The sequence below is a fragment of the Lepisosteus platostomus genome, chromosome 3 (genome assembly GCF_059453375.1).
Source record: "Lepisosteus platostomus isolate fLepPlt1 chromosome 3, fLepPlt1.hap1, whole genome shotgun sequence".
Taxonomy (NCBI): Eukaryota; Metazoa; Chordata; class Actinopteri; order Semionotiformes; family Lepisosteidae; genus Lepisosteus; species Lepisosteus platostomus.
Genome location: NC_142613.1, coordinates 9,172,320 through 9,199,398, shown reverse-complemented (window position 1 = coordinate 9,199,398; position 27,079 = coordinate 9,172,320). Strand labels below are relative to the sequence as shown.

At 48.3% G+C, this 27,079-nt stretch overlaps 1 protein-coding gene across 3 annotated transcripts; it reads left to right on the top strand.

The window, feature by feature from the left end:
- The first annotated feature begins 120 nt into the window (after nucleotides 1-120).
- On the top strand, nucleotides 121-27,009 carry LOC148674286 (PH and SEC7 domain-containing protein 4). Of its 3 annotated transcripts, XM_088624305.1 has the most exons (18): nucleotides 121-567; nucleotides 670-1,146; nucleotides 6,402-6,614; nucleotides 7,747-8,764; nucleotides 11,558-11,612; nucleotides 12,061-12,529; nucleotides 12,861-13,022; nucleotides 13,604-13,684; nucleotides 13,901-14,013; nucleotides 14,271-14,329; nucleotides 16,206-16,295; nucleotides 16,740-16,783; nucleotides 18,303-18,475; nucleotides 19,921-19,991; nucleotides 21,277-21,422; nucleotides 22,040-22,184; nucleotides 22,329-22,475; nucleotides 24,059-27,009. In XM_088624305.1, the coding sequence occupies exons 4-18, from the start codon at nucleotides 7,982-7,984 to the stop codon at nucleotides 24,305-24,307; spliced, it is 2,787 nt and encodes a 928-aa protein (XP_088480431.1). In that variant the 5' UTR covers nucleotides 121-567; nucleotides 670-1,146; nucleotides 6,402-6,614; nucleotides 7,747-7,981; the 3' UTR covers nucleotides 24,308-27,009. The 3 variants fall into 3 exon arrangements, with proteins under 3 accessions (XP_088480431.1, XP_088480430.1, XP_088480429.1); XM_088624304.1 differs by having other exon boundaries at nucleotides 121-991; XM_088624303.1 differs by having other exon boundaries at nucleotides 121-1,146.
- The last annotated feature ends 70 nt before the right edge of the window (nucleotides 27,010-27,079 follow it).

Sequence of the window (27,079 nt, the reverse complement as noted above, 5' to 3'; positions counted from 1 at the left end):
TCCGCGCCTGCCCTGGAGGCTGACGCGTGAGCGCGCGTTCGTGTTCCCCGAACCGGTCCTTGAATTCAAACGGCGCTCGTTCCCCTCTGACTCGCGCGCGCACACGCACACGCACACACGCTGGTTCTTCCTCTCCCAGGGATATCGTCTAACACGCAGACACCGGGCACAATAAGAAACGCGCTGAGCGAACAGGGCGGCCTCTCCTCCCCGATTTTGGCTTCTTCAGAGCTTAGTAACAGGGACTTAGAAACGCACCTGCGCGTAGAGGCGATGGGGCAGGAAACACGGGACAACGGGAGACTTCCAGGTGTACATGAATCCTAAAATAGACGTGTGGCGAGTGACATACGCACAAAAACATCTCATTAGTAATGAGATGGTAAATAATATGCAAAAATATGCCGCGAGGGACGTGCAGGGTGTTTTGAATTTTGCACGAACAATGTTGTGCCATGAAGAGATACTGTAGGTTGTGCACTGGAAGTTGGCTGTTGGGGGTTTCATCTTCACGTTTCGTCTTCAAACGTTTTATAGACACCTCATGCAGTGCAGCGGAGCAGACCGGTGAGACTAAAATCCGCAGAGCCCGCCGATTTTCTTACACCTCGCTGTCACATGAACTCTTTGGACGCAGAACTTGCATCCTAAAGCCCTTTTCGTTCACAGCTTTCAACTGCACGGTACAGTATGGAAGATATGCGTTGCAGGACTAGTCAGCGCCCGTCGAAGCGTTTTTCGTCGTTCCGTTCAAGTCTTGGTATAAGAGTAAATAAACTGAGTACTGTCTCTGGAGCACTTAACCCAATGGGAACGCGCGCTGGAAAACTGCAGTACCCGGTGTCAGGAAGAGAGAACAAGTCAGTGTCGTCCCGATGAGATCTTGACACCCACCAAGACTCCTGCTGAGAATCAGGGATTTTGACTGGAGATCTGCCCCTATGGAAAGGCTCGTCTTGCCTGTGGCCGTGTTGGTGAAGACCACTGAGAGGTACACTTTGTGTGTGTGTGTGCGCTGCGCGAATGCCGGTGTCGTTTGCTTACGCCTACAATCGCAGCAAACCTCGCTGCGCCTGCAGCCGCACGTGGCTTCCGGCGGGGGGCGGCGGCAGGTCTGAGGATCACGGTCTCGGCGAGCGAGGATGGGTGAGTACACTGTCTTGCCTGATGCCTCTCTTGCAAATCCCGTTCTCATTTATGGTATTTAATCATTAATACTAATTCCCTGCACTTCTATAGCGCTCTTCGGGACACTCAGCTCAAAGCGCTTTACAGGTGATGAGGACTCCCCTCCACCACCATCACTGTGCAGCCCCTTTCTCCTTTAAAACGGAGAAAGATGAAGTCATTTTGCCATAAACTTCAAAGAAGCTGTAAGTCTTTTAAAGTCAAGTGAAAACTGATTGTGGGTTGGTGAGGGTTGACTTCAAAGTTACCCAGCTTCTGATAAGGTGAATGACAGCTGTTGTTGTTCTCAGTTGAAAGCTTTAACATTACACGTCGGGAACACGTTGGAAGAGCTGCAGCGTAAGAATGAGAGAGGCTGTGAGGGCAAACCTTTGTCAGTTCCCAACAGGACCTGGGCTTTCACGAGCCAGGTGTAATTATCTAGGAGTCTGGATTCCTGCTCATGTCTCCAGAGACCTGATCATTCATAATGCCTAATCAGCCGCACTCATTAGAGCGTTTTTGTAACCTCAGTCTCATGTGCACAAACAGGCACATGGGTTTCTCACATTCCAGTTGGTCACTGCAGTAGCGTATTCTGTTAAAGCCCTTGTAAACCCAGTAGAGTTCTCTCAAAGGTGGGCTCTGTGTGATAAAGCACTGAGAAGATGGCGCTGTATAACCAGTAGCAGACTAGACCACTTTTATTGAACCGACTTGACATGGCTGAAGCAGAAGCACATGGGGAAGTGATTCTGCAATCTGAGTGCAGTGCAAGACCTGGTGAGAAGTCACTGCGCGACTGCGGGGGCGTTGTGAATTGAAGGGCCTCAGCAGCTCCCAGCAGAGCCTTCTGCAAGTCTTTAGTCAATCGCCTAAATCTGCCATTGCTATCACCCTGGCCACCACTGCACAGAGGCAGTGTCATTCTCTCAGTTTTCATGAAGCAGAAATCGGGGAACCTCGTTATTATTTTTACGAAACGTTGATGGCTACCCTTTCAAGGGGAGGAGAGCTGTAGGAGAGCTGTAGGAGCCTGGGAGCAGATCCTAGTGCAGTTTGTATCAGATCTGTCCCAGAGTCCATGGCTGCCCTCCGCTTTCCCACCTCTCACTTTTCAGGCTGTAACACATGCGCTGTACAGCTGTGTGAGGGAGAGATCCTTTTCCCCAAATCTCAAGGTATGTCACATGGCCTTTCTTCCTTCTGGTATCGAAGACAAAAGTGAGATGTTCTCTGTGTTGTAATGCTCGACCTGCCCGAGAGGGTGCAGATCCCCCACTAGACTGACCTGTCAGAGGGTGCAGATCCCCTACTAGACTGACCTGTCAGTGGGTGCAGATCCCCCATTGGACTGACCTGTCACCTGCCTGAGAGGGTGCAGGTCTCCCATTGGGCTGACCTGTCAAGAGGTTGCAGATCCCCCACTAGACTGACCTGTCAGAGGGTGCAGATCCCCCACTAGACTGACCTGTCACCTGCCCGAGAGGGTGCAGATCCCCCACTAGACTGACTTGTCAGAGGGTGCAGATCCCCCACTAGACTGACCTGCCAGAGGGTGCAGGTCTCCCATTGGGCTGACCTGTCAGAGGGTGCAGATCCCCCACTAGACTGACCTGTCAGAGGATGCAGATCCCCCACTAGACTGACCTGTCACCTGCCCGAGAGGGTGCAGGTCTCCCATTGGGCTGACCTGTCACCTTCCATCCCAAGCAAGACAGCCAGTGAATGGCTCCATGTGTTTGAGAAAGACTGGTGTCCCCTGGGTGTCTTCAGATGAATCTCACCATCCACACAGCCTGATCTCATGCCCAATGAACTTGATTTTCTCTTACACCTGATGAAGGCTCCACAGCCGAAACGTTATGTTTTCTTTCTCCTCTTTTCAGCTGGGAATAAACATATTACTTGTTCCTTTGCAGCCTGCGCATGCTGACGCAGCTGCCCACCTAAACTTTACAATAATTACATATACCCAAACGGTATCTATGCCGTTACATGAAAAGAATAATTAAAAAAACAACATGACAGAAAAAAAAGTTTTGTTCAGGTTAATAAGAATATTCATCATTTTAAAAACTCATTATTCTAAAAGGAGGGAGTTTCATTTTTTTGGTCTGAGGTCTTGAAGTGGGGACGGCGTAGTTTAGCCAGTCTCTGCCTGGTCAGCAGGTGACTATATGGCTCAGGGGTCATCGCTGATTTCAGCTTCTTGCTCCTCAGTTCACTCAGTGCAGCTGCTGTAGATGGGCTGTCACAGACCCGAGGGGCCCTTTGTAACTTTGTCCTGTAATAAAATAAGCACAGCACAAGACGTGTTAGTGTTGAATCAGGAATGAAGCTGCCTGGGAACTGTAATGATGTATAATTAAGGGTGATTAAGTATGTCTTAACATCTGTCTGACATGTCTGTAACTCCCACCGAATCCCTGACCACAGCAAAGCATGCGTGCTCATAGCATGCATGCCAATAGAAAGAAATACTTAGCAGCTTTCGTAACCTGCTGCACAGCTTTAAAATGTTATAATCTCAATTGCAAAGTTTCCCTCTCCTTGTCGTAGTTCCGGATTTATGGACTGGTCAACAAGACGAAAGCTTTTATCACTTTGAAGTTATGTGGTCAGTCCTCCCTTCCGCTGTGTACCAGAAAGTGATTGATGACTACTCTGCTAGAAATTGAATCTTATTTGACATTTAAAGCTGCAGTAGATGTGAGTGTTCACAGGATGCAGCTGTGAGGCCTGGACTGTGCCAAACCCCCATTTCTGCATCCCTGTAGTCTTTCTTCACTGTGTCAGTTGACACATTCATCTGACACAGACTTCAAGACAACCAGCCACTTTTGACCATTGTACCAGTGTTAATCTGCAGGTACTAGGTGGATTGCTGAATACAGACATTTCATCACTCACTGTTAATCCTGTCTGTGTTTGTGAAAAAAAGTACTGCGCTCTAGTCATGCAGGCATCTCTCTCAGGGGATAGACCAGAGGCATTACAGCAAATTTAGGATATATGTGCATATCAAGTTGTCCATCTACATCAATTCAATGCATAATGCTTTCAATGACACTAAAACATGCAAGATGACAGATGTTCTTTTGTTTGAATAGCAAATTATGAGGGGAACAGAACTAACCAAAGTATCCAGATCGAGGCATTTTATCTCACATGTGATAGTAAAACAATAGCAACAATGAGGAACTTTACAAAGGACCGTAACATAAATTTCTGTGTTACAAATGACTTATGGGCAGCAGTGTGGTATAGTGATTAGGACTCTGAGCTGGAAGGTTATGGGTTCAAGTCCTGGGTGGGACAGTCTTGTTCCTTGAGCAAATAACAACTCAGGTTGCTTTAGTTAACTCCCTGCTGCACAACTGGTTCTGTGGGTCATCATTACACACAATATCTGGTTCTCCATCTCCTTTATTTGCTTACTGTAAATACAAGATTCATGAATGATCACGGCATCCTTTAATAACACCATGTGTTTCATTCCACTGCTCTTTTGTTAGATTCCTGAAATTCTCTGTGTGAGAATGGATAAAAGTCATTCAGATTGAAATAAACAAAAAACACTAAAGGAACGTGGAGCATTTGCAAAGGTTACATGTTCCACTTAAACTCATATGTTCTCCCTGACCAAACACATGTAGGTAACTGATAAAGAGCTACAATTGATTCACTTCATGTTTCCTGTTATCAACACAATATTCATCTCAAATCTGTTGTCACACACAGTTTTTCTTCCACGCACAGACCGGATGACCTGCCATATTAAGAAAAAAGGGGGTTTTACACAGGTGTTTTTCTGTGCGTAATGCCACTAGGTAGCGGCTGTCTGATCATTAAGGAGCCTGAATGATTATATTAATCAGTATAATAAATGTTATGATAAAGTAACAGAAGTGGGAGGTATCAAATAGCAATTAAAATGTGCAAAAAATCTGATGAACAAATATAGATAAAATGTTCCAGCGTCATGGTGGTCGATGACGACTTGCTCCTTCCTCTTTGGGAAGTCGGGTGTGTCTGTGTCAGGTTTGGTTTGGCCTATCATGGGCCCCATCAGTTTGTGGGTAACCTGTCCCAGTTACTGTGGATTCAGCCACAGGCCCCGGCATGAAACAGGAAGCCCCTGTTTGCAGAGAGGAAGTGACAGCATTGCTTGGGGTTGACGTCACTGGGCGGATATTGGGTTTGTGACAGCCGAGGTCACAGCTGTGATCTCTGCAGGAAAGAACATTTCAGTAATGGGTTGCTTCATTAGAAGCGCTGCTGACCAAACTCTCTGCTCTCCGTTTACCGTTTCATTCAAAGATTATCCGTGGAGCTTTCACCAAAGCTGCAAATTGTATCAGTGGCAGTCAAAGTAATAACAATCGTAATAAAACAGTAACATAGCATTGTTGGTGCTTGACGGAACGTCTACAAATGACCAGTCTATTTTTATTTTGTACTGTATCTTAAAATGACATTTTAAATAGATAGCGCAAGTCATCTCATTTATTCTCAAACTGTTGTATATGTAACGGTCTGTTGCATATCTGTCCTAAACTAGGCCTACGTGTTTGACTTTTTTGTTCTAAACAGTTTTCTAAGACTCACAGTTTGTACAGACACGTGTTAGAGCAGACTGTGAGGAGTAGAGGGAGAGGGTGGAAGTTCTGCTGGGCTGTAGCACCGTCCAGTTTCTACGTCACCATCCACTTGGACGAGCCTTTCCCAAAGATTCTCTTCCCTCTCATCCCTTGGAGTTCGGTGGTGAGATTCCAAGAAGGAATAACCAGACCATGACAGTGGAGGGAGGGGACATTTCAATCACGGGTTATGGATGTCGTACCTTATTGCTAGATGTATGTGGGCTCTGAAAATAAAAAAAACAACTTTTTTTAATATGTTGTACAGATAATCGCTCTGAAGGCAAGCAGTTCACAATGAAACCAGATGGTGAAGACATTAAGGCCTTCTTTTATGCATTGCTGTGATGCTGCTCAGGGCCCCAGTAATTCCAAAGTGTAACCAGTTAATCTGGTTTAGTCACTCCATCATTTGAATTAACCAGAACTGAGAATTAAGCACGGTTGTAACTGGGGAAACAGGAACACATGAAGCACACGCTGGGTTCTGTAAATACCTGTTGTGAATAAAAAATGTCCTCATTGCACTAACATCCGAACTTCCTGTGACTGTGTTAATCTCTTCATCTATCTTTGTTCTCCTCCTCTTAGTTTCTCTCTCTCTCTCGCTCGCTGATCGTCTGCGGGCAGGAAGTCTGAATGCGCTGCAGTGAGGTTTGAGAGAACCTCGTTTGCAAACTGCGTTCACGGGGGGGAGCTCTGGGGGCAGAAAGAGAGGCGGATAAAGAGGACAAGAGCGGGAGAAGGAGACGGGCCAAAGACCCCCGGAGGTTTTCGGGATAGGCGGGCGCAGCGGAGCACTTGGTGAGTACTTCGTTCGGGCTTTTACTGGAGCGCAGCCAGGGAGGCGTCTGTCTCTGCGCCGGGGCCGGAGGATGAGGAAGAGGGCGTGGGTTGCGTGGCAGGAGACGCGCCGGCGGTCTGCCGCCGCTCGGCCCGCCGCGACCGGGCCCCCCCAGCGCGCGCAGGTGGAGCCGGAGCCTCCCACCGTTCGAAAAGCGGCGGGCCCCGCTCGCCAGGTGGACATCCCAGGACTCAAACGGAGTCGTTTCGCGGGGACGGAGCGCCGTCTTTCTCGAAACTCTGTAGCGCCTGACCTTGGACCGCATCCTCCCTTCGCTAATCCTGTTCTGAGCTGCGGCTCCTCGCAGACACTGTAGGGCTCCGTCTGAAATGTGACCGCACCTCCCTTTGCGTTTTTTCTTTATCTTTGTCTGACTTCTAAATTCAGAATTAGCAATTGTTCCCTGGCGGTGGACTGTTAAGGACAGCCATGCAAAGTAGCATAGCTGCTCTGGCATATTATTAATCTTCTAAAGTGCAAGTGTAACCAATAGGCATGCGTATACACTCAAGTGTGCCCCTGACTGCCCTATCTTTCTTACACCCGAAGAAGGCCTCACAGCCGAAAACGTTGTTTTCTTTCTTCTCTTCCCAGCATGGAACAAACCTATTACTTGTTCCTATACCATCAAATATGTCTTTTCAAATTCTGCTTAAATAACTCAGACATATTCCATCACCTGGGCCTTACTCCCATTGTAATTGTACGAGAAATCATTCATTTGTGTTGTTCAAATGATTTATTCATAAACAGGCTTATTATGAATTGAGACTCCTGACATCATTCATTTAGAAGGCGGAAGTACTGTAGCTTTATTAGTCGACAGCAATCCACAATTATCTTTGTTGCCTCCATTTTAGGTATTGAGTTTGTATATTTATGATTCATACCGTACTTTTGGTGTTGAGGTTTCTGGGGAAATGTATGAAATGAAGTCCTAAAAAGCTGTGTGGTTTGAAAGATGTTTTTCTCTGGTATATGGTTGGTGTTGTAGATAGAAGAGACCTGCCTCTTGCAGTGATGCGTTTCGTATGCAAGCAGATCTATGAGATGTGTGAAGACATTAACCACACCTGTGTGCTTTTCTTTTAGAGTCAACAGAAATGCTGAAAGCAAGTACCCATAGGACAGATTAGGAAAAAAAAGCTTTGCAACTCTTTGAAAAAAAAAATGGGAATTGTTTGTGGCATATACTGGACATGGAAAGGTTTGTGATCAAGAAAAGGAGCTAAAACTTCATTCGGGATGTCCTTGCTTCTTTAACGTACCAATACGTCTGTGAAATATATTATATCATACTCGGTCTAATCATCTTTCTGACCTCGAAATGGATGTGGAGCACGAGTATGTTTTGGACCTGTCCTCAGCCTGTATGGACTGCGAGCAGCCAGAGGATTCCTGCAGGAGCCTGTTCACTCCCTCCCTGGACCTTCTGGCCCTGGATGGGGACCTGGAGTCCAAGCTGAGAGGAGGAGAGGGAGAGGAGGAGGGGGTGGACCTGCAGGACCTGGGAGTTGACGAGGGCGCCGGAGAATCGGATGTGGAGGACGTTCCGGCGGGGAGCCCGGAATGTAGCAGGGGAATACAGGGCCCTTGGGAGGAAGGGGAGGCTGCAGAACTGCAGGGACTCAGAGACGCTGAGACAGGGTTGGGTCAGTCTTCCTCCTCTTCCTCATCTGAGCAGTTGGAATCGCAAGCCCCGGACTCGTGCGCTGAGTGGGACGGTCCTGGGACAAAGGCCGGCTTGGAGGAGCCCATCATGGAGTACAGCTCCAACGATGACTTGGACAGCTCGAGTGGGGCCGCCAGCCTCATCCTGGGGAATGACCCAGAGTTGGAATGGACAGATAGCCCCCTCTCCCAAGGTGGGTGTCCTTCGGGACAGGTGAAGGACCTCCAGAGCTCCGGGCATGGAGGGGGGGATACCTCGGGAAACTCCGGCTGTCTTGGGGAAGACAGGGATTCCGAATCTGTTCCGGAAGTGGCCTCTTGTGACGGGAACCTGGAGATGAGCCAGGCTGGGGATTCTCCAGATGCAGAGCCTGAACAGCATCTCCAGGGCCTCCTCGATGGACAGAGAAGCCTGAACCAAGGAAACGAGCTTAACAAGGTAACTAAGTTAACTGGGAGCAAGCAGTTATTGTACATATATTGCTTTTCTTGTAGCAAGTCTGTCATGCACTTATTATGATAGGAATACTGTTATGGTACAGTGATTTAGCCACCATAGGAAACAGAAGAACTGTACATTTTAGTGCATGATCAGACACGATATAGAATCAGACATTGGAGTTGAAGCTGGGGGAATAGTATATATATGACGCTAAAAAATTCATAGAGAATCGTCAATTATTATTTTAATTACTACTCAGTTTGGACACAGTTTTCACATCTGAGCAGAATCTTTGGACACGCCCACCCTGGAGGGCCCATTCCTTTTAACACCTTACAGACAACCCTGCCCTTTCCCGGAGGTTCGGTGCTGATTGGAAGAGATGATAGGACCCCCTCAAGAGCCCAGGAGTTCACAGGGGGTCGCTTTGCCTGTGCTGAGATGTGTTAGAGCCCTGGCAGACTTACCCCAGCCTACCGTCTTGGGGACTGCTGGTCATATGGTGCTGGTGACATCACCCAAGCTTGAACCCATGATGGTGGAGCTCAGCCTGCACTCAGGAGAGCATTTTTTACCCGTGGAGCCACTTGAGAGGATCCATAAAAAAAAGAGAGAATTTAATCAGCTGATCAGATCTGTGGCCAAACTGTGAGGTGCTTTTTTCATGTTTAAAAATTAACTCAGACACTGAGACAAACTAGTCGAGGAAGGCTTGAAAAAGCTGATCTGTGCCGTGACGTGTTAGGGCATGTGGTTTAGCCAGTATCTTGCTTGTCTTTCTCATTTCACCACCACTGCAGCCTTTCTGTTGCTCTTGGGTCTGGTATGATTAAAAGCTTCTGCAGTGTTGTTCTGGGTTCAATTCCGGACCTGGGGTGCAACCCGCATGGAGATCGTCTGTTCTCTCCATGTTTGCTTGGGTTTCCTCTGTGCTGCGGTTTGCAGTCCGTAAGCATACTGGTAGGTTAATTGGCTTCTGAGAAAATGATCCCTGGTGGAAGTGTGTGTCTGTGTGTGACCTGGCCTGGCGACTGCTCCAGGGTGTGTCCTGCCTTGCACCTGTTGCTTGCCAGGATAGGCTCCGGCTCCCCCAACGACCCTGAACTGGATGAAGCAGAATGGCTGGGTTGTTTTGATATCCTTCTGTTTTGCAGTGGTTTGTCTTGTGCAGCTGTGGCACAAGCTGCAGCTTGTGCTTCACATGTCCATTTTAAAACCTGCAGGATAAATCGCCCCCATGCTGATGAAAAGCTGGTCCCTCTTTTCCAGGTCAATCCACACCCTCTTAAGCCACCTGGAGCGTGTCTTTCATACAGCAAATGCCAAGCTGTTTATTTACTTGCTTTTTCACTTACCTGATTTAGAAAACTGCAGTGAAATGACCTTCCTCTCCCACTGATTCTCCTGTAGAGATGTTGTAATAACATTCTAATCTCCCCCAGACGTCTAAGGCGTTGGTAATGGCTGCAGCAGGGCTGCGGTACTCTGCAAAAGAGTTTCAGTTTGCGTTCTTGAACTCCACTGCAGTACTCGCCACCACTCTCTGCTTTGAAAGACACATCCTCATATTCCACAAGACAGCGCTGTGCTGCTGCAGGCAGTGGTAAAAACACCCTTCTGTTTTGTAGTTACAGTATAAATCAGTAGTTACCAAAGCGTGACATGCTGATGAATCAGATATGGAGTTCTATTAATGGAGGCGTCTGCTCAGACTACAGACTAGGTAAGGGGCGAAGGCACCAATTCTTATAATGCGCCAGAACTGAACGCCATCTTGAAGTGAAGCTTCTCATTTTACAGGAGGTTTCTATCCGTCTAGCTCTTGAGTCGGGACTTTGCTGGATAACATCAACTAACCTGTGCTCCTCCAGGACGAGACTCTGACCTTTACCTTGCTCTGCTCACACTCTGTTTCTCTGTTGGCCCATGCTGGGCTCAGTCCTCTGGTTTTGGCCCAGACGGGCTTCCCCAATGCACCTTTTTCTAGTATAATCCTGCCCCTCCTTTCCATCATTTTCTACAATAATCCCACCCCCCTTTCCTGCTCTCCTTTCCACCTTTTTTCCATTTTAAGTGGTCACCTGTAGTCATGGCATGTTAGAGTTATGGAATCTGACAAAACATCCCCTGTGGTATGGGATTATTTTAAATATCTGTCCCCAAATGTTTAAATTACAGTGATGCAACAAGCCAATCATTTCAACTTTTAGATGTCGCACATTTAAAAAGGCCCTAGAGCTCTGAAACACAGCAAGGGAAATTTTCTGTGGCATGACATCCGTAGTGCAGACTTGAGGTGAATGGGGGCACAGTCTCTCAGCTGCATCTGGGTGTTTCTGATCAGCAGTGTTATCTCTCACTGGTTGTTGTATTGTAAACTCACCCAATCTGGAGCTGCCAGCTGCTTTGAAATTCCTTGGCAATTACGTCTGTGGGGCTCGGGAGAGAAAGAGATGCCCAGTGTGCCCATCTGGAGAGACAATTGTCATTTAACATGCTGTGGACTCTATGGTGCCTGCCAGGCGAGCCATCATCGCATGTGTCTCCCTGTCGTCATTGCAAGCATGCAGATGTCCAGCAAGGCGAAGGAATTGCTTTTTTCCAAAAAGCTGGGACAGCATTAGTTGAGTAATTCTGACTAATTCTGCAGTGTTGCTTGGGGAATCCCAGTCACAGTGGGCTATGTCTCCAGGTCAGACTAGTGACGTGTGGATCCTAGAGCTCACCAAGCTTTCAGACGAGTTGTTTCTGATGAATTGATACCTGAAATGGTGTTGGTTTGTTTGGCAGGAATGTCTTTCAGAGGAGGACGGAGAGGAACATCACTGTCCTGAAGAAATCCCAGGTAACATGCAGTGTTAACTTTGTAAAGTGCCCTTCAGACTTGTGCACATTGAAGAGACGCGGAAATCCAGGAGGCGCGTCTGTCCCATTTGGTATTTGGGAGTTAATAGACCCAACGATCTCATTCAGCCATTTCATGGTAGAGCTTAGGTTATCGGCTTCAAAAACATGGCTGGGTAGCTTTTTCCATCATCCCACAGCCCTGTGTCAAAGGGTGCATCCACCTTCTTTATTGAATCATATAGAAAATGGAAAAATAAGTTTTAAGTGATTAATGCAGAAATAATAAAAATAACACTTTTCATATAATATTAGAAAACTGGGCCCAAGACCTGAAGGCCAGCACTCTTCCCATGGGCTTTTGGGCACATTTAGGTGTTCTGCCACACACGTTTCTTTGTTCTTGTTGGTTCTTGGGCTAACCACAAGTGCTGTACTCATCCAATCAGGAGAGACCGAGCCTTTGTGCCCTCCCACTGAGCGGCCGCTTGGCGAAGCAGGCGAGACCGTCGAACCGGAGCCTCGCGAGGGGGCCACAGACACCGCAGAAGATCCCGAGACTCAGAGGACCACAGGACCTGCAGATGTCTTAGAGACCGCTAGCTCTGCGGGACCTGCCGGCACAGCTGAGACTGCAGAGCCCATGGGTGCTGAAGGGTCTCTAGGAGTCCCGGAAGGCTTGGACACCAGGGGGGAAACGGAGCTCCCCGAGGGTCTGACTGTTGAGCAGACGCAGAGCAGTGTGGGGGAGCACAGAAACGGGAGCTCATCCCCCGACAGTGAAGGAGAGGGCGGAGGTCCGGTTGCTCTCTTTGACCCGACGGGGTGTCCTGGGAGCACGGGTTCTGAGCCCCTGGAAGCAGAGGAGACACCTGGCAGCTTGAGCTGTGAGGAAGAGCAGCAGGACGCACTGGGAAGGTGAGCAGATTGCTGCAGTTTGTTCAGCGAGCCTCCTAAGAAATAAAAGCTGAAAACAGAGTATTTTGGGGAAATTACAGATTTTGCTGCACGTACACAGGCTTTGAAAGCAAAAACAGTCTTCTTTTCTCCAAGATGTTATTTTCTGCCAAAGACAACTAGAAAGGCACTGAAAACACTGTGTACATCCAGTGTATCACAGAATGACTCCAGATATCCAGAATCTCGCATCACCTCAGTATAATGCAGGTGTTCATGCACTTTGACCGGGAGCCTGACTCTGACTTTGGCCCTTGCCTTGCTGAGCTCTGCTGTGTGATTGTTTCCGCAGTGAGACACAGGCGCCGAGCGCTGAGGGGGAGACCACTGACCTCGGCGCCCCCCAGGTCAACGGGAGCACCGTGAACAGAGAGGAGGCACGCAGACTGGCTGAGCAGCTCTACCGGCTGGATGGCGTTCGGCGCACAGATGTGGTCAAACAGCTGGACAAAGAGTAAGGGCACAGAGACGACCAGAGGAGAGAGGTTTCAATATGAGACAGGTCTGAGAGAGGAGAGGGTTCAATATGAAACAGGTCAGAGAGAGGAGAGGGTTCAATATGAGACAGGTCAGAGAGAGGAGAGGTCTCAGTGTGAGAGAGGGTCAGAGAGAGGAGAGGTTTCAATATGAGACAGGTCAGAGAGAGGAGATGTTTCAATATGAGACAGGTCTGAGAGAGGAGAGGGTTCAATATGAGACAGGTCAGAGAGAGGAGAGGTTTCAGTGTGAGAGAGGATCAGAGAGAGGAGAGGTTTCAGTGTGAGAGAGGATCAGAGAGACGAGAGGGTTCAGTGTGAAACAGGATCAGAGAGAGAGGAGAGGGTTCAGTGTGAGACAGGATCAGAGAGAGAGGAGAGGGTTCAGTGTGAGACAGGATCAGAGAGAGAGGAGAGGGTTCAGTGTGAGACAGGATCAGAGAGAGAGGAGAGGGTTCAGTGTGAGACAGGATCAGAGAGAGGAGAGGTTTCAGTGTGAGACAAGATCAGAGAGAGGAGAGGTTTCAGTGTGTCAAGATTATCTGTCTCTTCTTCCCAGCAATGCATTCTGCAGTGCTGTAGGGGAGGAGTATCTGAAGTTCTTCGATTTCTCGGAGCAGACGCTTGATGAGGCACTCAGGTGAGTTGAGGGGGCCATGAGTATAAACGTAGCATATTTGACATTCAGTTTTAATCTGAGAATTGAACTGGTTTTGAATAAATGCATATGCAATTTGTACAGTTGTAATTGCTGAAAGAAGTGAATCCCAAGGTGTAGGGACAGTCCCATTCTTTATGGCAAAGTGTGTCGGCTACACCAGAGACCTGATGCCCGCCTGTCTCTGCTCTGCCCCAGGTCCTTCCTGAAGGTGGTGGTGCTGATCGGCGAGACGCAGGAGAGAGAGCGAGTACTGGAGCACTTTGCACAACGCTACCACCACTGCAACCCCAGCAACTTCAGCTCCACAGGTGAGGGCTCCCACCTGTGCTGCACTCACCTGCACCTCACTGCCTGCAGCTCTCTTGCTCCTGCACCCTTCCTGTTTCACCAGCGTGTCACCCTGAGCGTTCTTGGGATTGTGGAGACAAATCTGTTTGTCAGCAGGGTGAAAGTGCTTTTATTTTCTACTGCAGAATGAGATCTATAACCAGGATGGTGGCATAATGTGAATACCAACTCTCTCCCTCTCTCCTTTCTGTATTACTTTGTGTCTCCCTTCCTCCAGGCGCGGTGCTCACTCTAACATGCGCCATCATGCTGCTGAACACTGATCTTCACGGACAGGTAAGTGTGCAGTTGCATTAATGCACCTGGCATGCACTTCAGCCGTAGAAGGAACAGTGCTAATGTGCTTTTCCCTGATGAAAATAAATCTCAGAGAGCCACCACTGAGATATCACTGATCATCAAGCTCTTGCTCTTAAAAGGCCATCTTAAGCCATAGCAGAGCATGTATGGAAAGTTTGACTTCTGATTGGCCAAAGATTTGTTGATGCAATGCAGTCTTTGCTACAAGGGGCAGATGTACCTGATACTAAAACTATAACATCTTTGGGCAGGTGGAGCTCAAACAGCCAGGATGATATTGCAGTTGCATTTAATGCACCTGGCTTGAACTTAAGCAGCATAACGAACCACACAAATGACATGGCTTTGTTCTGACCTCTTACCTTTCAGTACAAACCCATGGCACTGAGATAGTATTCTACTTCAGTTGTTTACAGGCAATTGTGTTCAATTTTCAAACTAAAAGTAATCCAGGCTGTTTGAACTATTCCTGCCCAGATGAGGTCAGACTAAGATGTCACAGTTTCAATATTGTGTACACCTGCCCCTAATAGCAAAGACTGCATTGCATCAACACATCATTAGCCCAACTCAAGCCTAACAATGTGGAATGGCAGCTCCCAGTCATGCTCTGCTAGGACTTTAGGGTGCTTTTCAAGAACAAGAGCTTGATGATCAGTCATACCCCAGAGGTTGCTCTCTGGGTTTTTATTGTCATTAGAGAAAAGCACATTAGTCCATTCCAGCAGATTCCATTAGATGTGTTGGTTAGCGCAAGTCATATGTGCCTGTGAGCAAGATATGGCTGTTCAAACAGATCAGTGAGCACTGTGTCCTCTTTTAAATAGATGCTTCAGAACAGCACAGGCACATATTGTTCAGCAATCCTGTGGTTTGCTGAGCTCTTGCGAGTGCAGCTTGTGATAATCTGTCATCCTGACAGCACATAAGGTGTCATAATTTTGAACTTCGATGCAGAACATACAAGGTCCCAGTTGTTTGCCAGAGTGGTCTGAGATCATAAACGACCCCTCTAACCACACTTTCAAAAGTTTTGGAATTTGCAAATTCTACAGGCCAGTCTGCAGGTGCCCAGGAGTTTGATTCCTCTTTGAAAACTATGACTTTTCAATGACACAGTTATTCATGAGATTTTTACTTTCCACCCTGTTTTCACACCTTATGCATTTCTAGTTTAAGAGCCAAGAATAACTTCAGAGCTGTACAAAACCTCAGCAGACAGAGGAGTACCTGTGGTTCACTTTAAGCACACATGTCACCTTTCACCTCTTAATGTGCTAATTCTGAATATTCCTAGGCTTTGTAACTGTTTTTAATTGCACACACTGTGTATTATTTTTAAAAATAATGTGTTTATTTGTATGGATTAATTTGCTGGAAAGTGTATTTAGATAATTATTTGCATTAGAATGCAGCAGGATGTGTCCGAGTGCATTATGCTTTTTAACAACCTTATTTTCCCTTATTTCTAAATGAATTGGGGATAACCAGGTGCCATTCTCTGCAGGACAGGAACAGCCCTGTAAATGAGCATCACTAGGGCATTCAGGAGAGTGGGTAATGTCACATGTTCAGAATCTCCCTCACCTGTCATCACGACTAAATCCATTGTGTTCACTTCTGTTCCACCACATATTCATGAGATCTGCACGTACTCAACTGGGGCAAGCAGTGTCGCCACTAACCCTGATTTCATACCCAGCACTTAATTCACCTGCCTGTACCTTAGCTCTCATCTCGCCGAAAGGCCTGCTCACCCCCTCACTCATCCTGAGTGCCAGAAGCACAAAATAAGAAAGTAACAAAAGGATTCAATAAATCAATAAATCCGCTTGTCTTTTTGTGCATTTAGAACATAGGTAAAGTCATGTCGATCAACAGTTTTGTGTCCAACCTGGAGAAGATGAATGAGGGGCAGAACTTCCCCAAGGATCTACTGAAGGTAAGGAAATGCTTAGGGCTAACTGCTTATGTTCAGTAATGCCTAAAAGAAAGATTGATTGTACATTTACTTTAGCAAGTTACCAGTCCTATAGATATGTTGTGGTACCAGTGGTTTATGACATATCAGATATTGTAGTAATAATAATAATTCCTTACACTTCTATAAGTGAAGGACACTTCTGGACACTCTTTGTGCTTTACCAATGTGGAGCCTCTACCTGGATGATGTGATGGCAGCCGAATTGCATTGGCATGCTCGCCATACATTATCTATCAGTGGTGAGGAGAACAGAGTGATGAAGCCAATTCATAAATGCATAAATCGGATAAAAACCTGCAGAGCATGGTTTTTGGAAAGGCTCGTGCCTTGCCGTTCTACGACTGTAGACTGTGTGTGCCTGGGTGTGACGGGGATCAGTCTTGACTTCTGCCCTTCTTTCAGGGTCTGTACAACTCCATAAAGAATGAGCCACTGGAGTGGGCAGTGTGAGTAACAGCCTTCTGTCTTGTCTACGGAGTTATGGGATATGTGAATGTCAGTGAGCTCTGAACATTTCTCAATGAGAGCAGGATGATCTGAAGAGGCTTTGAATTCCGTGTATAGTAAGTCAGAGTTGGCAGGCAGATGTGGGACCATCAGCATGGCACAACTGTAACTTTTCACCCAGTGAATCAAGGTCATTGTGAAGGTGGAGGCATTTTGATCATGAAGGGCTCGCAGAAATTCTGAATGAGTTAAGGCGGGTTGCTGCATCAGCAAGCGTAGGCCGCAAAGGAACAAGTAAAGGTTTATTCCCTGCTGAAAAGAGAAGAAAAGCACAACGTTTCAGCTGTGGAGCCTTCTTCGGGTGTCTTTTATTCTCTTTTCATCAGGGAATAAACCTTTACTTGTTCCTTTAAATTCTGAATGGCACATCAGTGTCTCATGAGTCTTCTCCGGCACATACACTCACTCATTTTTACTTGAACACCAGTCCCCATCCATTGTAAGTACTGTGTCGATGATGCTCACTGACATATCTTGTCTCACCTGTTTGTGAATGTTGTTAGATTGGTGGTGCTACAGACCTCCCTCTGCTTCATATTCAACTAGCAACAAGCAATTCTGTATCTGGCTGCACCTGATCAAGCGGCAGGAGTGTTGTGTCTGAATGAGGGACCTTGTCCTGAGTTAATGTTTGGGGTTTTTAGTCCATTGTTTGATGTAGCAGCTCAACCACCTGGTGCTCCTTTTCATTTAATCTGTGTGTCGAGACTCAGAAAGGTTGTTTTTAACTATCAACATCACTGTGCATCCTCAACAGCGAACTGCAATGCCTCAGACTCAATGCACGTCTGCACTTTTGCATGGTGCACCTTGTTTTTCTTTCATTACTACATATTTATTGTTCTGGTTATTATTTATTACGTTTGGAATGCGCTGTCTACATTGTGTGGTGTTGTCTGTTGTACCATGTTGTCTGCTGTAGTGTGTATGTCCCGAGAGATTGGTGTGAATAAGAATTCCAATGTACATAAACTCCCCTACTCTGCTATTAGTCATTTTTGTGTCTTATGAGGAACAATTTGGTTTTACTTTAGCTAGAAGTACCTGTCTAGCTAATTCAGTGTAACTGACATGCAGTACGTGGTTGTGGATGTTGGAGGAGAGGGGTTAGAATCAAGGGGACAGTCGTGTAATCTCTGACTGAGTTAAAACAAGCAAGCTCTCACAGTCACTCCCTGCCTCCTCCCTCCTGACATCCACAGAACTCAGGACAACTGCAGAGAGTGCATGTGTAGGACCTGAACTCCCATCCCAGGCAGGCGGACTAATGTCAGAGGCCAGGAAAAAATCTAAATCCAGAGTTGGGTTTAGTTGAGAGCCACTGTGATCCGCTGCATTTCTGCATGATTTGCCGCCTTCTGCTCTCTGTTTCTGTTCACTAAACTGGCACCTCGGTTCACGGCTCGTCCTGCTCTCATCCCTTCCCTCTCTCGGTCCCTCTTCCTCCTCATCCTCCAGCGACGAGGAAGAGCTCAAGAGCTCGCTGTTGCTGCCCGCGGACAGTGGGGAGGACGCCCCGCTGCGCTCGAAGAGCAACCCCTTCCAGGACGTGCCGCACGACAAGAAGGCCACCGTGTTCAAGCAGGGGTTCCTGACGCGCAAGGCGCACGCGGACATCGACGGGAAGAGGAGTGAGTGACCCTCCGGACACTGGTGCCCTGGTACTCAACGCTGTGTCCTGTATCAGACAGGAAGGCGGGAGATTTGTCTTACTTTGAGCTGGAAAGAAGAGAAGAAAAGGCTTCTAAATGAGAGGAGGCTCGTCTGGTTGGTAGTTAGTAGGCAATTGATCCAGGGATCTTATCCAGGCATTAAAGGGAAAACAGGAGACCGGTTTTTAAATCTCTGTAACAAAATCCATTCATTGGCTTTATGGAAAAAGATGACAAATTTTAAATTAAGCAAAAAATCGTGAACTTTGTGAAAGTGCTGTAAGTTGCCATGATGTCACAAACCCCTGGTTTCACCACGGGCGAGACAGAGAGTTTGCAGTAATTGGGATGTGATGCGGCCCTTCCTGCTCACTAGTCCCTGTAATAGCTAACGCAATGCCATGTATAAGCATATAAGTAGAGGTTGTGCAGCAGACTTCGCTGCAGAAATGTTCCGACGTGATCTGCATGCGGGGTTAACAATTACGTTCCGTTTATCAGCAATACCATCTTGAAGTCGAGAGCAATATTTCCATTGGATTAAAAGAGGTGTTCACAAGCCCGCCTGTTTACGATGTAACAGGGCCACTTCATGTCAGCGGACGTTTTGTTGCCTCGTTCTGAATCACAGGATACGGCACGGCGCATACCTGGAAATGTTTGGGATGTAAATTGGAGGTTTTCCAAGTTACCAATCCAATGTTCAAATGAATTGTGAACACTTGACTTTTATTGTGGTTTGAAATGCATTCATCGCTGCTGATTCTTTCTCACCCTGAAATATAAAGGCATTGCAGTTCCCCTTTAATTGAAGGAAGCCAAGGTATCAGCTTCAGCAACATGGCTGGGTGACTTGTTCTAAATGTAGATTCCACTTGTGTCCTCTGGTTTCCTTTTGCATTCTGAGGAAATCTGCAGAGCTGACTTTGTCAGTCCTTTGAAGATTTTGAACACTTGTGTCAGGTTCCCTTTGTAAACCTGTTCCCATGATGTCTTTGGATCTGCACAACACATTCAGTTCCTCATTCAGCTGTCTGGGAAGCACCCATTGATGAAAAGAAGGAATTTTAACAAAGCCATTGTGCAACATTGGGTGCATCATTTACATTATTTGGACCTTTTTTTTGGTTAATTCCAGCACCGTCACTAGGGCCTTGCAGTGGTAATGCTGATCAGTATTCTCTGAACGGTTGCCATGTGGCTATAGAATCAGCTTCACTCTATACTGAAGAGAAACGTGAGACAGAATGAGACTGAAGGTCTTGGGTTTAGGTTCATCATAATTAGCTAAATATTCAATCTGTCCTCCCTTCTGCCATCTGGGCACTGGGCAAGCTGCCCCTCTCAGTGCACCTGGGGCTCTGCTGTGGGGTGCTGTATAGAGTCCCCGTGTGAAAGTCTCACAGGCTCTTTCTGTGTTCCAGCTCCCTGGGGGAAGAGAAGCTGGAAGACATTCTATGCGGTGCTGAAGGGCATGGTGCTCTACCTGCAGAAGGTACGAATGTCAGCTCAGCCTGACACTGCCCCCTGTTGGCAACTGCTCTGGCTTCGCCATGCAGGAGACCAGCAGCTGGGTCACTGTGGGACATCATAGTTTCGATTTTCTCTTACTTTCCTCATTTGTTTGTTTCTTATCTCTTTTGCTCGCTTTTTCTCTCTAACCAGTGTCCAGCTTTTTCTTGCATCAAGATCAGAGCTGTATTGCACTGTGTACTGCACCAGCCTTGATTATTCAATCGATTATTGATTATTCGTCTTGATTAATAATAATTATAATTGCTTACACTTATATAGCGCTTTTCTGGACACTCCACTCAAAGCGCTTTACAGGTAATGGGGACTCCCCTCCACCACCACCAATGTGCAGCATCCACCTGGATGATGCGACGGCAGCCATAGTGCGCCAGAACGCTCACCACACATCAGCTATCAGTGGGGAGGAGAGCAGAGTAATGTAGCCAATTCATAGAGGGGGATTATTAGGAGGCCATGATTAGTAAGGGCCAATTGGAAATTTGTCCAGGACACCGGGGTTACACCCCTACTCTTTTCGAGAAGCGCCCTGGGATTTTTAATGACCACAGAGAGTCAGGACCTCGGTTTTACGTCTCATCCGAAGGACGGCGCCTGTTTACAGTATAGTGTCCCCATCACTATACTGGGGCATTAGGACCCACATGGACCGCAGGGTGAGCGCCCCCCGCTGGCCCCACTAACACCTCTTCCAGCAGCAACCTTAGTTTTTCCCTGGAGGTCTCCCATCCAGGTACTGACCAGGCTCACACCTGCTTAGCTTCAGTGGGTTGCCAGTTGTGAGTTGCAGGGTGATATGGCTGCTGTGTACCAGCACTTCCTGTTGAGTCCCAGTACTATGCAAAGATTTACAGAACTAAATAAATTCCCTTATAACTATGTACATTGTTCATCATGTTGGATTCAAAATGCAAAAATAAAAAACTTGAGGTTGTCTCCAATTATTTCGACAGTGCTGAGATGAATTGTGAGCCCTTCTCTAACTGAGTATGGGAATGCCCAGTTCATAAGGATAAATCCACAAGAAAGTGAGGCACATTTCTGTCTTCACAGTCGTCCCTCAAAGACAGGCCTTCTCACTTGTTATTTTTAGCTAGTGTTACACTCATAAAGAGGGTGCTATCGAACTGCGCTGATCGAGATGAGGTTTTCAGATCCGCTGAGCTGCAGCCAGGCTGCTTGTCCAGGTGGTGCTTGTAGGCTGGCGAGCCTGTATGAACACTCTCCCTCTCCACTCCTGCTTTCAGAACGAGTACCACATGGACTGGCAGAGCTCGGAGGAGGTGGTGAGCGTGCACCACGCGCTGGCGGAGAAGGCTTCAGAGTACACCAAGAGACCACACGTCTTCCGCCTGCAGACTGCGGACTGGAGAGTCTTCCTCTTTCAGGCCAGGTCAGTAGAGCTGGGAGAGAAGCCTAGAGAACTCTTGCATTGTGGTTGAAGGCCTGCACCTTCAGTAGGTCTCTCTTCTCTGTGGGTTACACACACTGAGCTGGGGGCTGTTCTCTGTGGGTTACACACACTGAGCTGGGAGCTGTTCTCTGTGGGTTACACACACTGAGCTGGGGGCTGTTCTCTGTGGGTTACACACACTGAGCTGAGGGCTGTTCTCTGTGGGTTACACACACTGAGCTGGAGGCTGTTCTCTGTGGGTTACACACACTGAGCTGGGGGCTGTACTCTGTGGGTTACACACACTGAGCTGGGGGCTGTACTCTGTGGGTTACACACACTGAGCTGGGGGCTGTTCTCTGTGGGTTACACACACTGAGCTGGGGGCTGTTCTCTGTGGGTTACACACACTGAGCTGGGGGCTGTTCTCTGTGGGTTACACACACTGAGCTGGGGGCTGTTCTCTGTGGGTTACACACACTGAGCTGGGGGCTGTTCTCTGTGGGTTACACACACACTGAGCTGGGGGCTGTTCTCTGTGGGTTACACTCAGTGAGGAAAGTATTATGAGTATTTCTGTGTTCCATGCTCATCAGCTTCTTTCTCCTCTCCTTCAGCACGGCAGAGCAGATGAGCTCCTGGATCTGTCGGATAAATCTGGTGTCTGCTCTGTACTCCTCGCCCCCTTTCCCTGCAGCCGTGGGCTCCCAGAAGAAGTTCAGCAGACCTATCCTGCCCGCCACGAAGTCCCGGCACAGTCTGGTACTGTTCACTGCTCTATACACACAGTCCTACCACTGTACCTCCAGAGCTGGCCTGCATGTAGATGACTCACACGTCCCTCTCCTCAGCCTGACTATAGTATTCCTGACTATCCCCAACTCTCCCTCTCTTTCTTTGTCATAGCTAAGCCAGCTGGATTCTCACACTAAGATGCTGGAGTCTTTCTCCCGGGATCTTGCGGACCACCAGCAGAACGCCCCGGAGGGCCGCAAGAGTCGCACCAGAGACCTGGAGGAGCACCGACAGAGAGAGGAGTACCTGCAGCACGAGGTCAGCCTGCTCTGTGTGTGTTAGTCCACTGTGCGTGCGTGCCACCTTGTGTGCATGTCCACTGTTTGTGTTAGTCCACTGTGTATGCGTGTCCACTTTGTGTGCATGTCCACTGTTTGTGTTAGTCCACTGTGCGTGCGTGTCCACTGTGCGTGCGTGTCCACTTTGCGTGCATGTCCACTGTTTGTGTTAGTCCACTGTGCATGCGTGTCCACTTTGTGTGCATGTCCACTGTTTGTGTTAGTCCACTGTGCATGCGTGTCCACTGTTTGTGTTAGTCCACTGTGCGTGCGTGTCCACTTTGTGTGTTTGTCCACTGTGTCTGTGTCTCTGCTGTTTGCATGTGTGTCCACTGTGCATGGTGTGTGTGCTCTGTGTGTATGATCTGTGTAAGCTCTGTGTGTGCTGCATATGTGTTCTGTGCGTGTGCTGCATATGTGTTCTGTGCATGTGCTCCATGTGTGCTCTGTGCGAGCTCCGTGTGTGCTCCCTGTGTATGCTCTGTGTGTGCTCTGTGCATGCTCCCTGTGTATGCTCTGTGCGTGCTCTGTGCATGCTCCCTGTGTATGCTCTGTGTATGCTTTGTGTATGCTTTGTGTGTGCTCTGTGTGTGCTCTGTGCGAACTCTGTGCTTGCTCCCTGTGTATGCTCTGTGCGAGCTCTGTACTTGCTCCCTGTGTATGCTCTGTGCGAGCTCTGTGCTCACTCCCTGTGCGTTCTCTGTACAAGCTCTGTGCGAGCTCTGTTCTCACTCCCTTTGCGTGCTCTGTGTGAGCTGTGGACCCATTCCCTGTGATGCTCTGTGCATGCTGCGTCTGACATTATACCCAGTGGAATCAGCAATGGAGATCTCACATTTTCTGCCAGGAAACATCAAATACGCAGAAATACAAATTGGAACAAATACCATGTTCCAATGTGGACCATTTTCCATTGTGCTTGGTAAATTCCTTGGTTATGGTTTGTGCAGTTTGCCCATTGGGTAAAAACTGCACATGATGTGTTCATCATGGAGAGCATTTGGCCGATGTGTCGGAGTTATCTGTTAGCAAATCGAAAAATTGGAAACCTGAGGTTGGGTGGGCTGCAGCCTCAGAAAGCAGTGATGCCTGGGTACATGTGATATACTGAGCTTCTCTGGGAAACCCTAGCCCTGTTTAGGTACACAGGACATGTATGGAGCCTGTATTAGGTAATTTTGCATACTCTGCACAGAAGTGTAGTGTAGTATAGAGGTATAGGGAGTATAGGTATCATGTATCTTGTACATGTATGTATGGAGTACCATGGCCTCCTCATAATCCTAATCTCTGAACCGGCTTCATCACTCTGCTATTCTCCCCTCTGAGAGCTGGTGTGTGGTGAGAGTACTGGCAAACCTTTGCTGCTGTCACACCATCCATGTGCTGCACATTGGCGGTGGTGGAGGGGACTCCTCATTATCTGTAAAGCCCTTTATAGTGGAGTGCCCTGTAAGGCGCTATATGAGCATAATTATTATTATACTCTCTGTGCCTCTGTCCATCTCCCTCGCACCCTTCTGCCCTGACTCTCGCGCCCGCGGTCCCTCTCCCCCTGTGCAGAAGAGCCGGTACGAGGTGTACCTCCAGCTGCTGCGGGCGTGGCAGGCGCAGGGGACGGACGACCTGGAGCGCTTCGACGGCGAGGTGTGCGAGGCCGTGGAGACGGACGGGGAGGAGCTGAAGAAGTCCCACTCGAGCCCCTCCCTCAACCTGGAGACCCCCGCCCCCGTCGTCAAGGTGAAGCGCAACATCTCCGAGAGGCGCACCTACCGCAAGATCATCATCCCGCGCCGGAACAAGGAGCTCTGAGGGGGGAGCTCTCCCGGACCCCCGCCGGCAGCTCGTTTTCAGACGGACCTCTCTGATGGGCCCGTTTCTGTCTTAACGGGCTTCCTCGCCCTCTCCCGAGGCCGGGCCGCGCTTCAGAACCATGTCTCGCCTTTCCCCGGATGGCTGCCCCCCCTACCCCATCCGTGTGGGAAACCTCTCCCACACTCACCCTCCTGCATCTTAACGCTGGTTTTGACCCGTGAGAGCCCGCTGTGTTGTTCCGTAAAGACCAGAATGCCCCGGAAACCCGGGGGGCACACTGCCTGCAGGCAGAGCCTGTGGAGATCGGCCGTGATCCTCAGTGGGGCGGGCGAATGAATGTGAAGTACCTGCGAGGAGCGTGTCTCGGGCTGGCCGGGAAACCAAGGTGCAGGCCCAGACGAAGAGTGCCTCACCCTCGAGACTGCCTCCTGCTGCTTTTCATGATCTGCAACGGACGCGTCTGGAACGTGGCGAAAGCCAGTGAGCTGGAGGGACGTGCAAGCTCAGCATGAGGGCCACCAGTGAGCTGTCAGGGCTTTTTCACTCAGGGGGAGGAAGTCGCCTCCTTTGTTTCGAACTCTTGCTCCGTTTGCTTATTTTGTTTTTATTTTGGTAAAACTCGTTTCCCGGTTTTAATTTCCGAGCTCCCCGGTTGCCGGACTGGCAGTGTCCGTTCGCGTCTAGGACGCCGGCGTGCCAGGCAGAAGAAACCAGATCCGGGTGGTCCTGCGCTGGTGGGGGCAGAGAGGTGGGCCGACCTCGGTGAAGCCCCAGACGCACGGGACACTGACCACAACATGAGGAGAGCCTCATCCATTTCAGTGCAAAGTGCTCTCAATCTCGGAACCGGCACCCAGCACAGCTTCCACAGTCTCATGAACCCTAGAAAAGAGGGAGCAGAGGGGTGCACCCTCCCCCAGATAGAGGGCTGAAGCTGTTTAACCAGACTGATGGGAATGCAGCCCTAGGCATCAGGTCCAGCATCACTGCCATACCCCTGGTGTCAGATCTTGACCGGTATTCTATCCTACAGAAGTGAGAGTATTTTCCTCCTGTAGCTGTGAATCAGCACTGCACCACCCACTGTGGTTCTGCCATTCATCTCTCCAGCAGCCATATCACCCTGCAGCTCACAGCTCACAGCTGGCAGCCCACTGGAGCTCAGCAGGGTTGAGCCTGGCCAGTACCTGGATGGGAGACCTCCTGGGAAACACTAAGGTTGCTGCTGGAAGAGGTGTTAGTGGGGCCAGCAGATGGCGCTCACCCTGTGGTCTGTGTGGGTCCTCATGCCCCAGTATAGTGACAGGGACACTATACTGTAAAAAGGCACCATCCTTCCGATGAGAAGTAAAACCGAGGTCCTGACTCTCTGTGGTCATTAAAAATCCCAGGGCATTTCTCGAAGAGAGCAGGGGTATAACCCCGACGTCCTGGCCAAATTTCCCATTGGCCCCTACCGATCATAGCCTCCTAATAATTCCCATCTATGAACTGGCTTCATCACTCTACTCTCCTCCCTTGATGTGTGGGGAGCGTTCTGGCGCACTATAGCTGCCGTCGCATCATCCAGGGGGAGGGGAGTCCCCATTACCTGCAAAGCGCTTTGAGTGGAGTGTCCAGAAAAGCGCTATATAAGTGTAAGCCATTATTATTATTATAATCTTCAAACCAAAAGAATGAGCAGTGGCCGTCTGTTATCAGTAACACCGCAATGCCCTTCCGTCTTGAGATCTGACTGCCCCTTCTCTTGTTTTTGAACGTCGGGAGTTAGTGGGCTCCAGTGCCAGGCAGTGGGCTCCAGCTCCAGGTAGTGCTGTACATATTGTAAGATTTCAGTGAGAATATCAGACATTGAGCAGGTCACTTCCTCCTTACAGCACTTCTGGTTCCTGGTTAGTTAAACCACTTCTCAATGATCCGGCAGGCAGACACGTGCACGTTTCGTGAGTAGGCCCCTTTTACAGTCACAGACAAACCTGTGCAAGTAATTAATCCTTATGTCTGGGTTTATTTTGTTTGTTTAATTGAATTACTGTTGAACCATTTCTATTTACACCTGTACATTATTACCCGTAAGGCTGCCGTTTGATGTAAATGTCTAAATGTCCAGCGTGGAAACGTTATTACCGAGCGGTACAAGGTAACAGAAGGTCGTTAGGGAAACATAGCTGCAACGTGATATTGACACCGCCAGAGGGCGATGTCTAACAAGCTACTGTAACTGAAGGAACGGGAATTTACATTGAAGGAGCTGACTTGTTTTGATGTAATTTTTTTATTTCCGTTGTCAATCTAGTATCTCTTGTTCTTCCGTTTTATGATACTTGAACATTTTCGCTTTTTTTTTCCCAAGAAGTTTGAATCAACTTTATTTGACTGTTTACAGGTGTGCTTACTGTGTTTTTTAGACAACAAGTATTGTTTCGTGGATTTTGTGATACGTGAATGTTCTGGTGCATTTTTGTAACAAAAAAAAATCGCTGCACTTTTCGAGACGCAAAAATATCAAACTCGACGTAGTTTTTGTTTTAGAACAAAAGCAGCGAAGGTTATTTTGGCCTGTTCCGTCCCGTTTTCACCTGCAGGTGTCTTGGTAACTGTTTTGCAACAACGCCTCTGAAATGCTGTCGCTAAGACGCTGTGTGCTCTCGGGGCGCGCTGGAGTGTCGCACGGAGTTCTAAATAAAAATCGCTCCTGATTCTTTGGTTATGTTGTCTGAACACCTCAAGCGTGTCTGCTTGTGCGCGCTCACAGAGAGATGAGTTGGG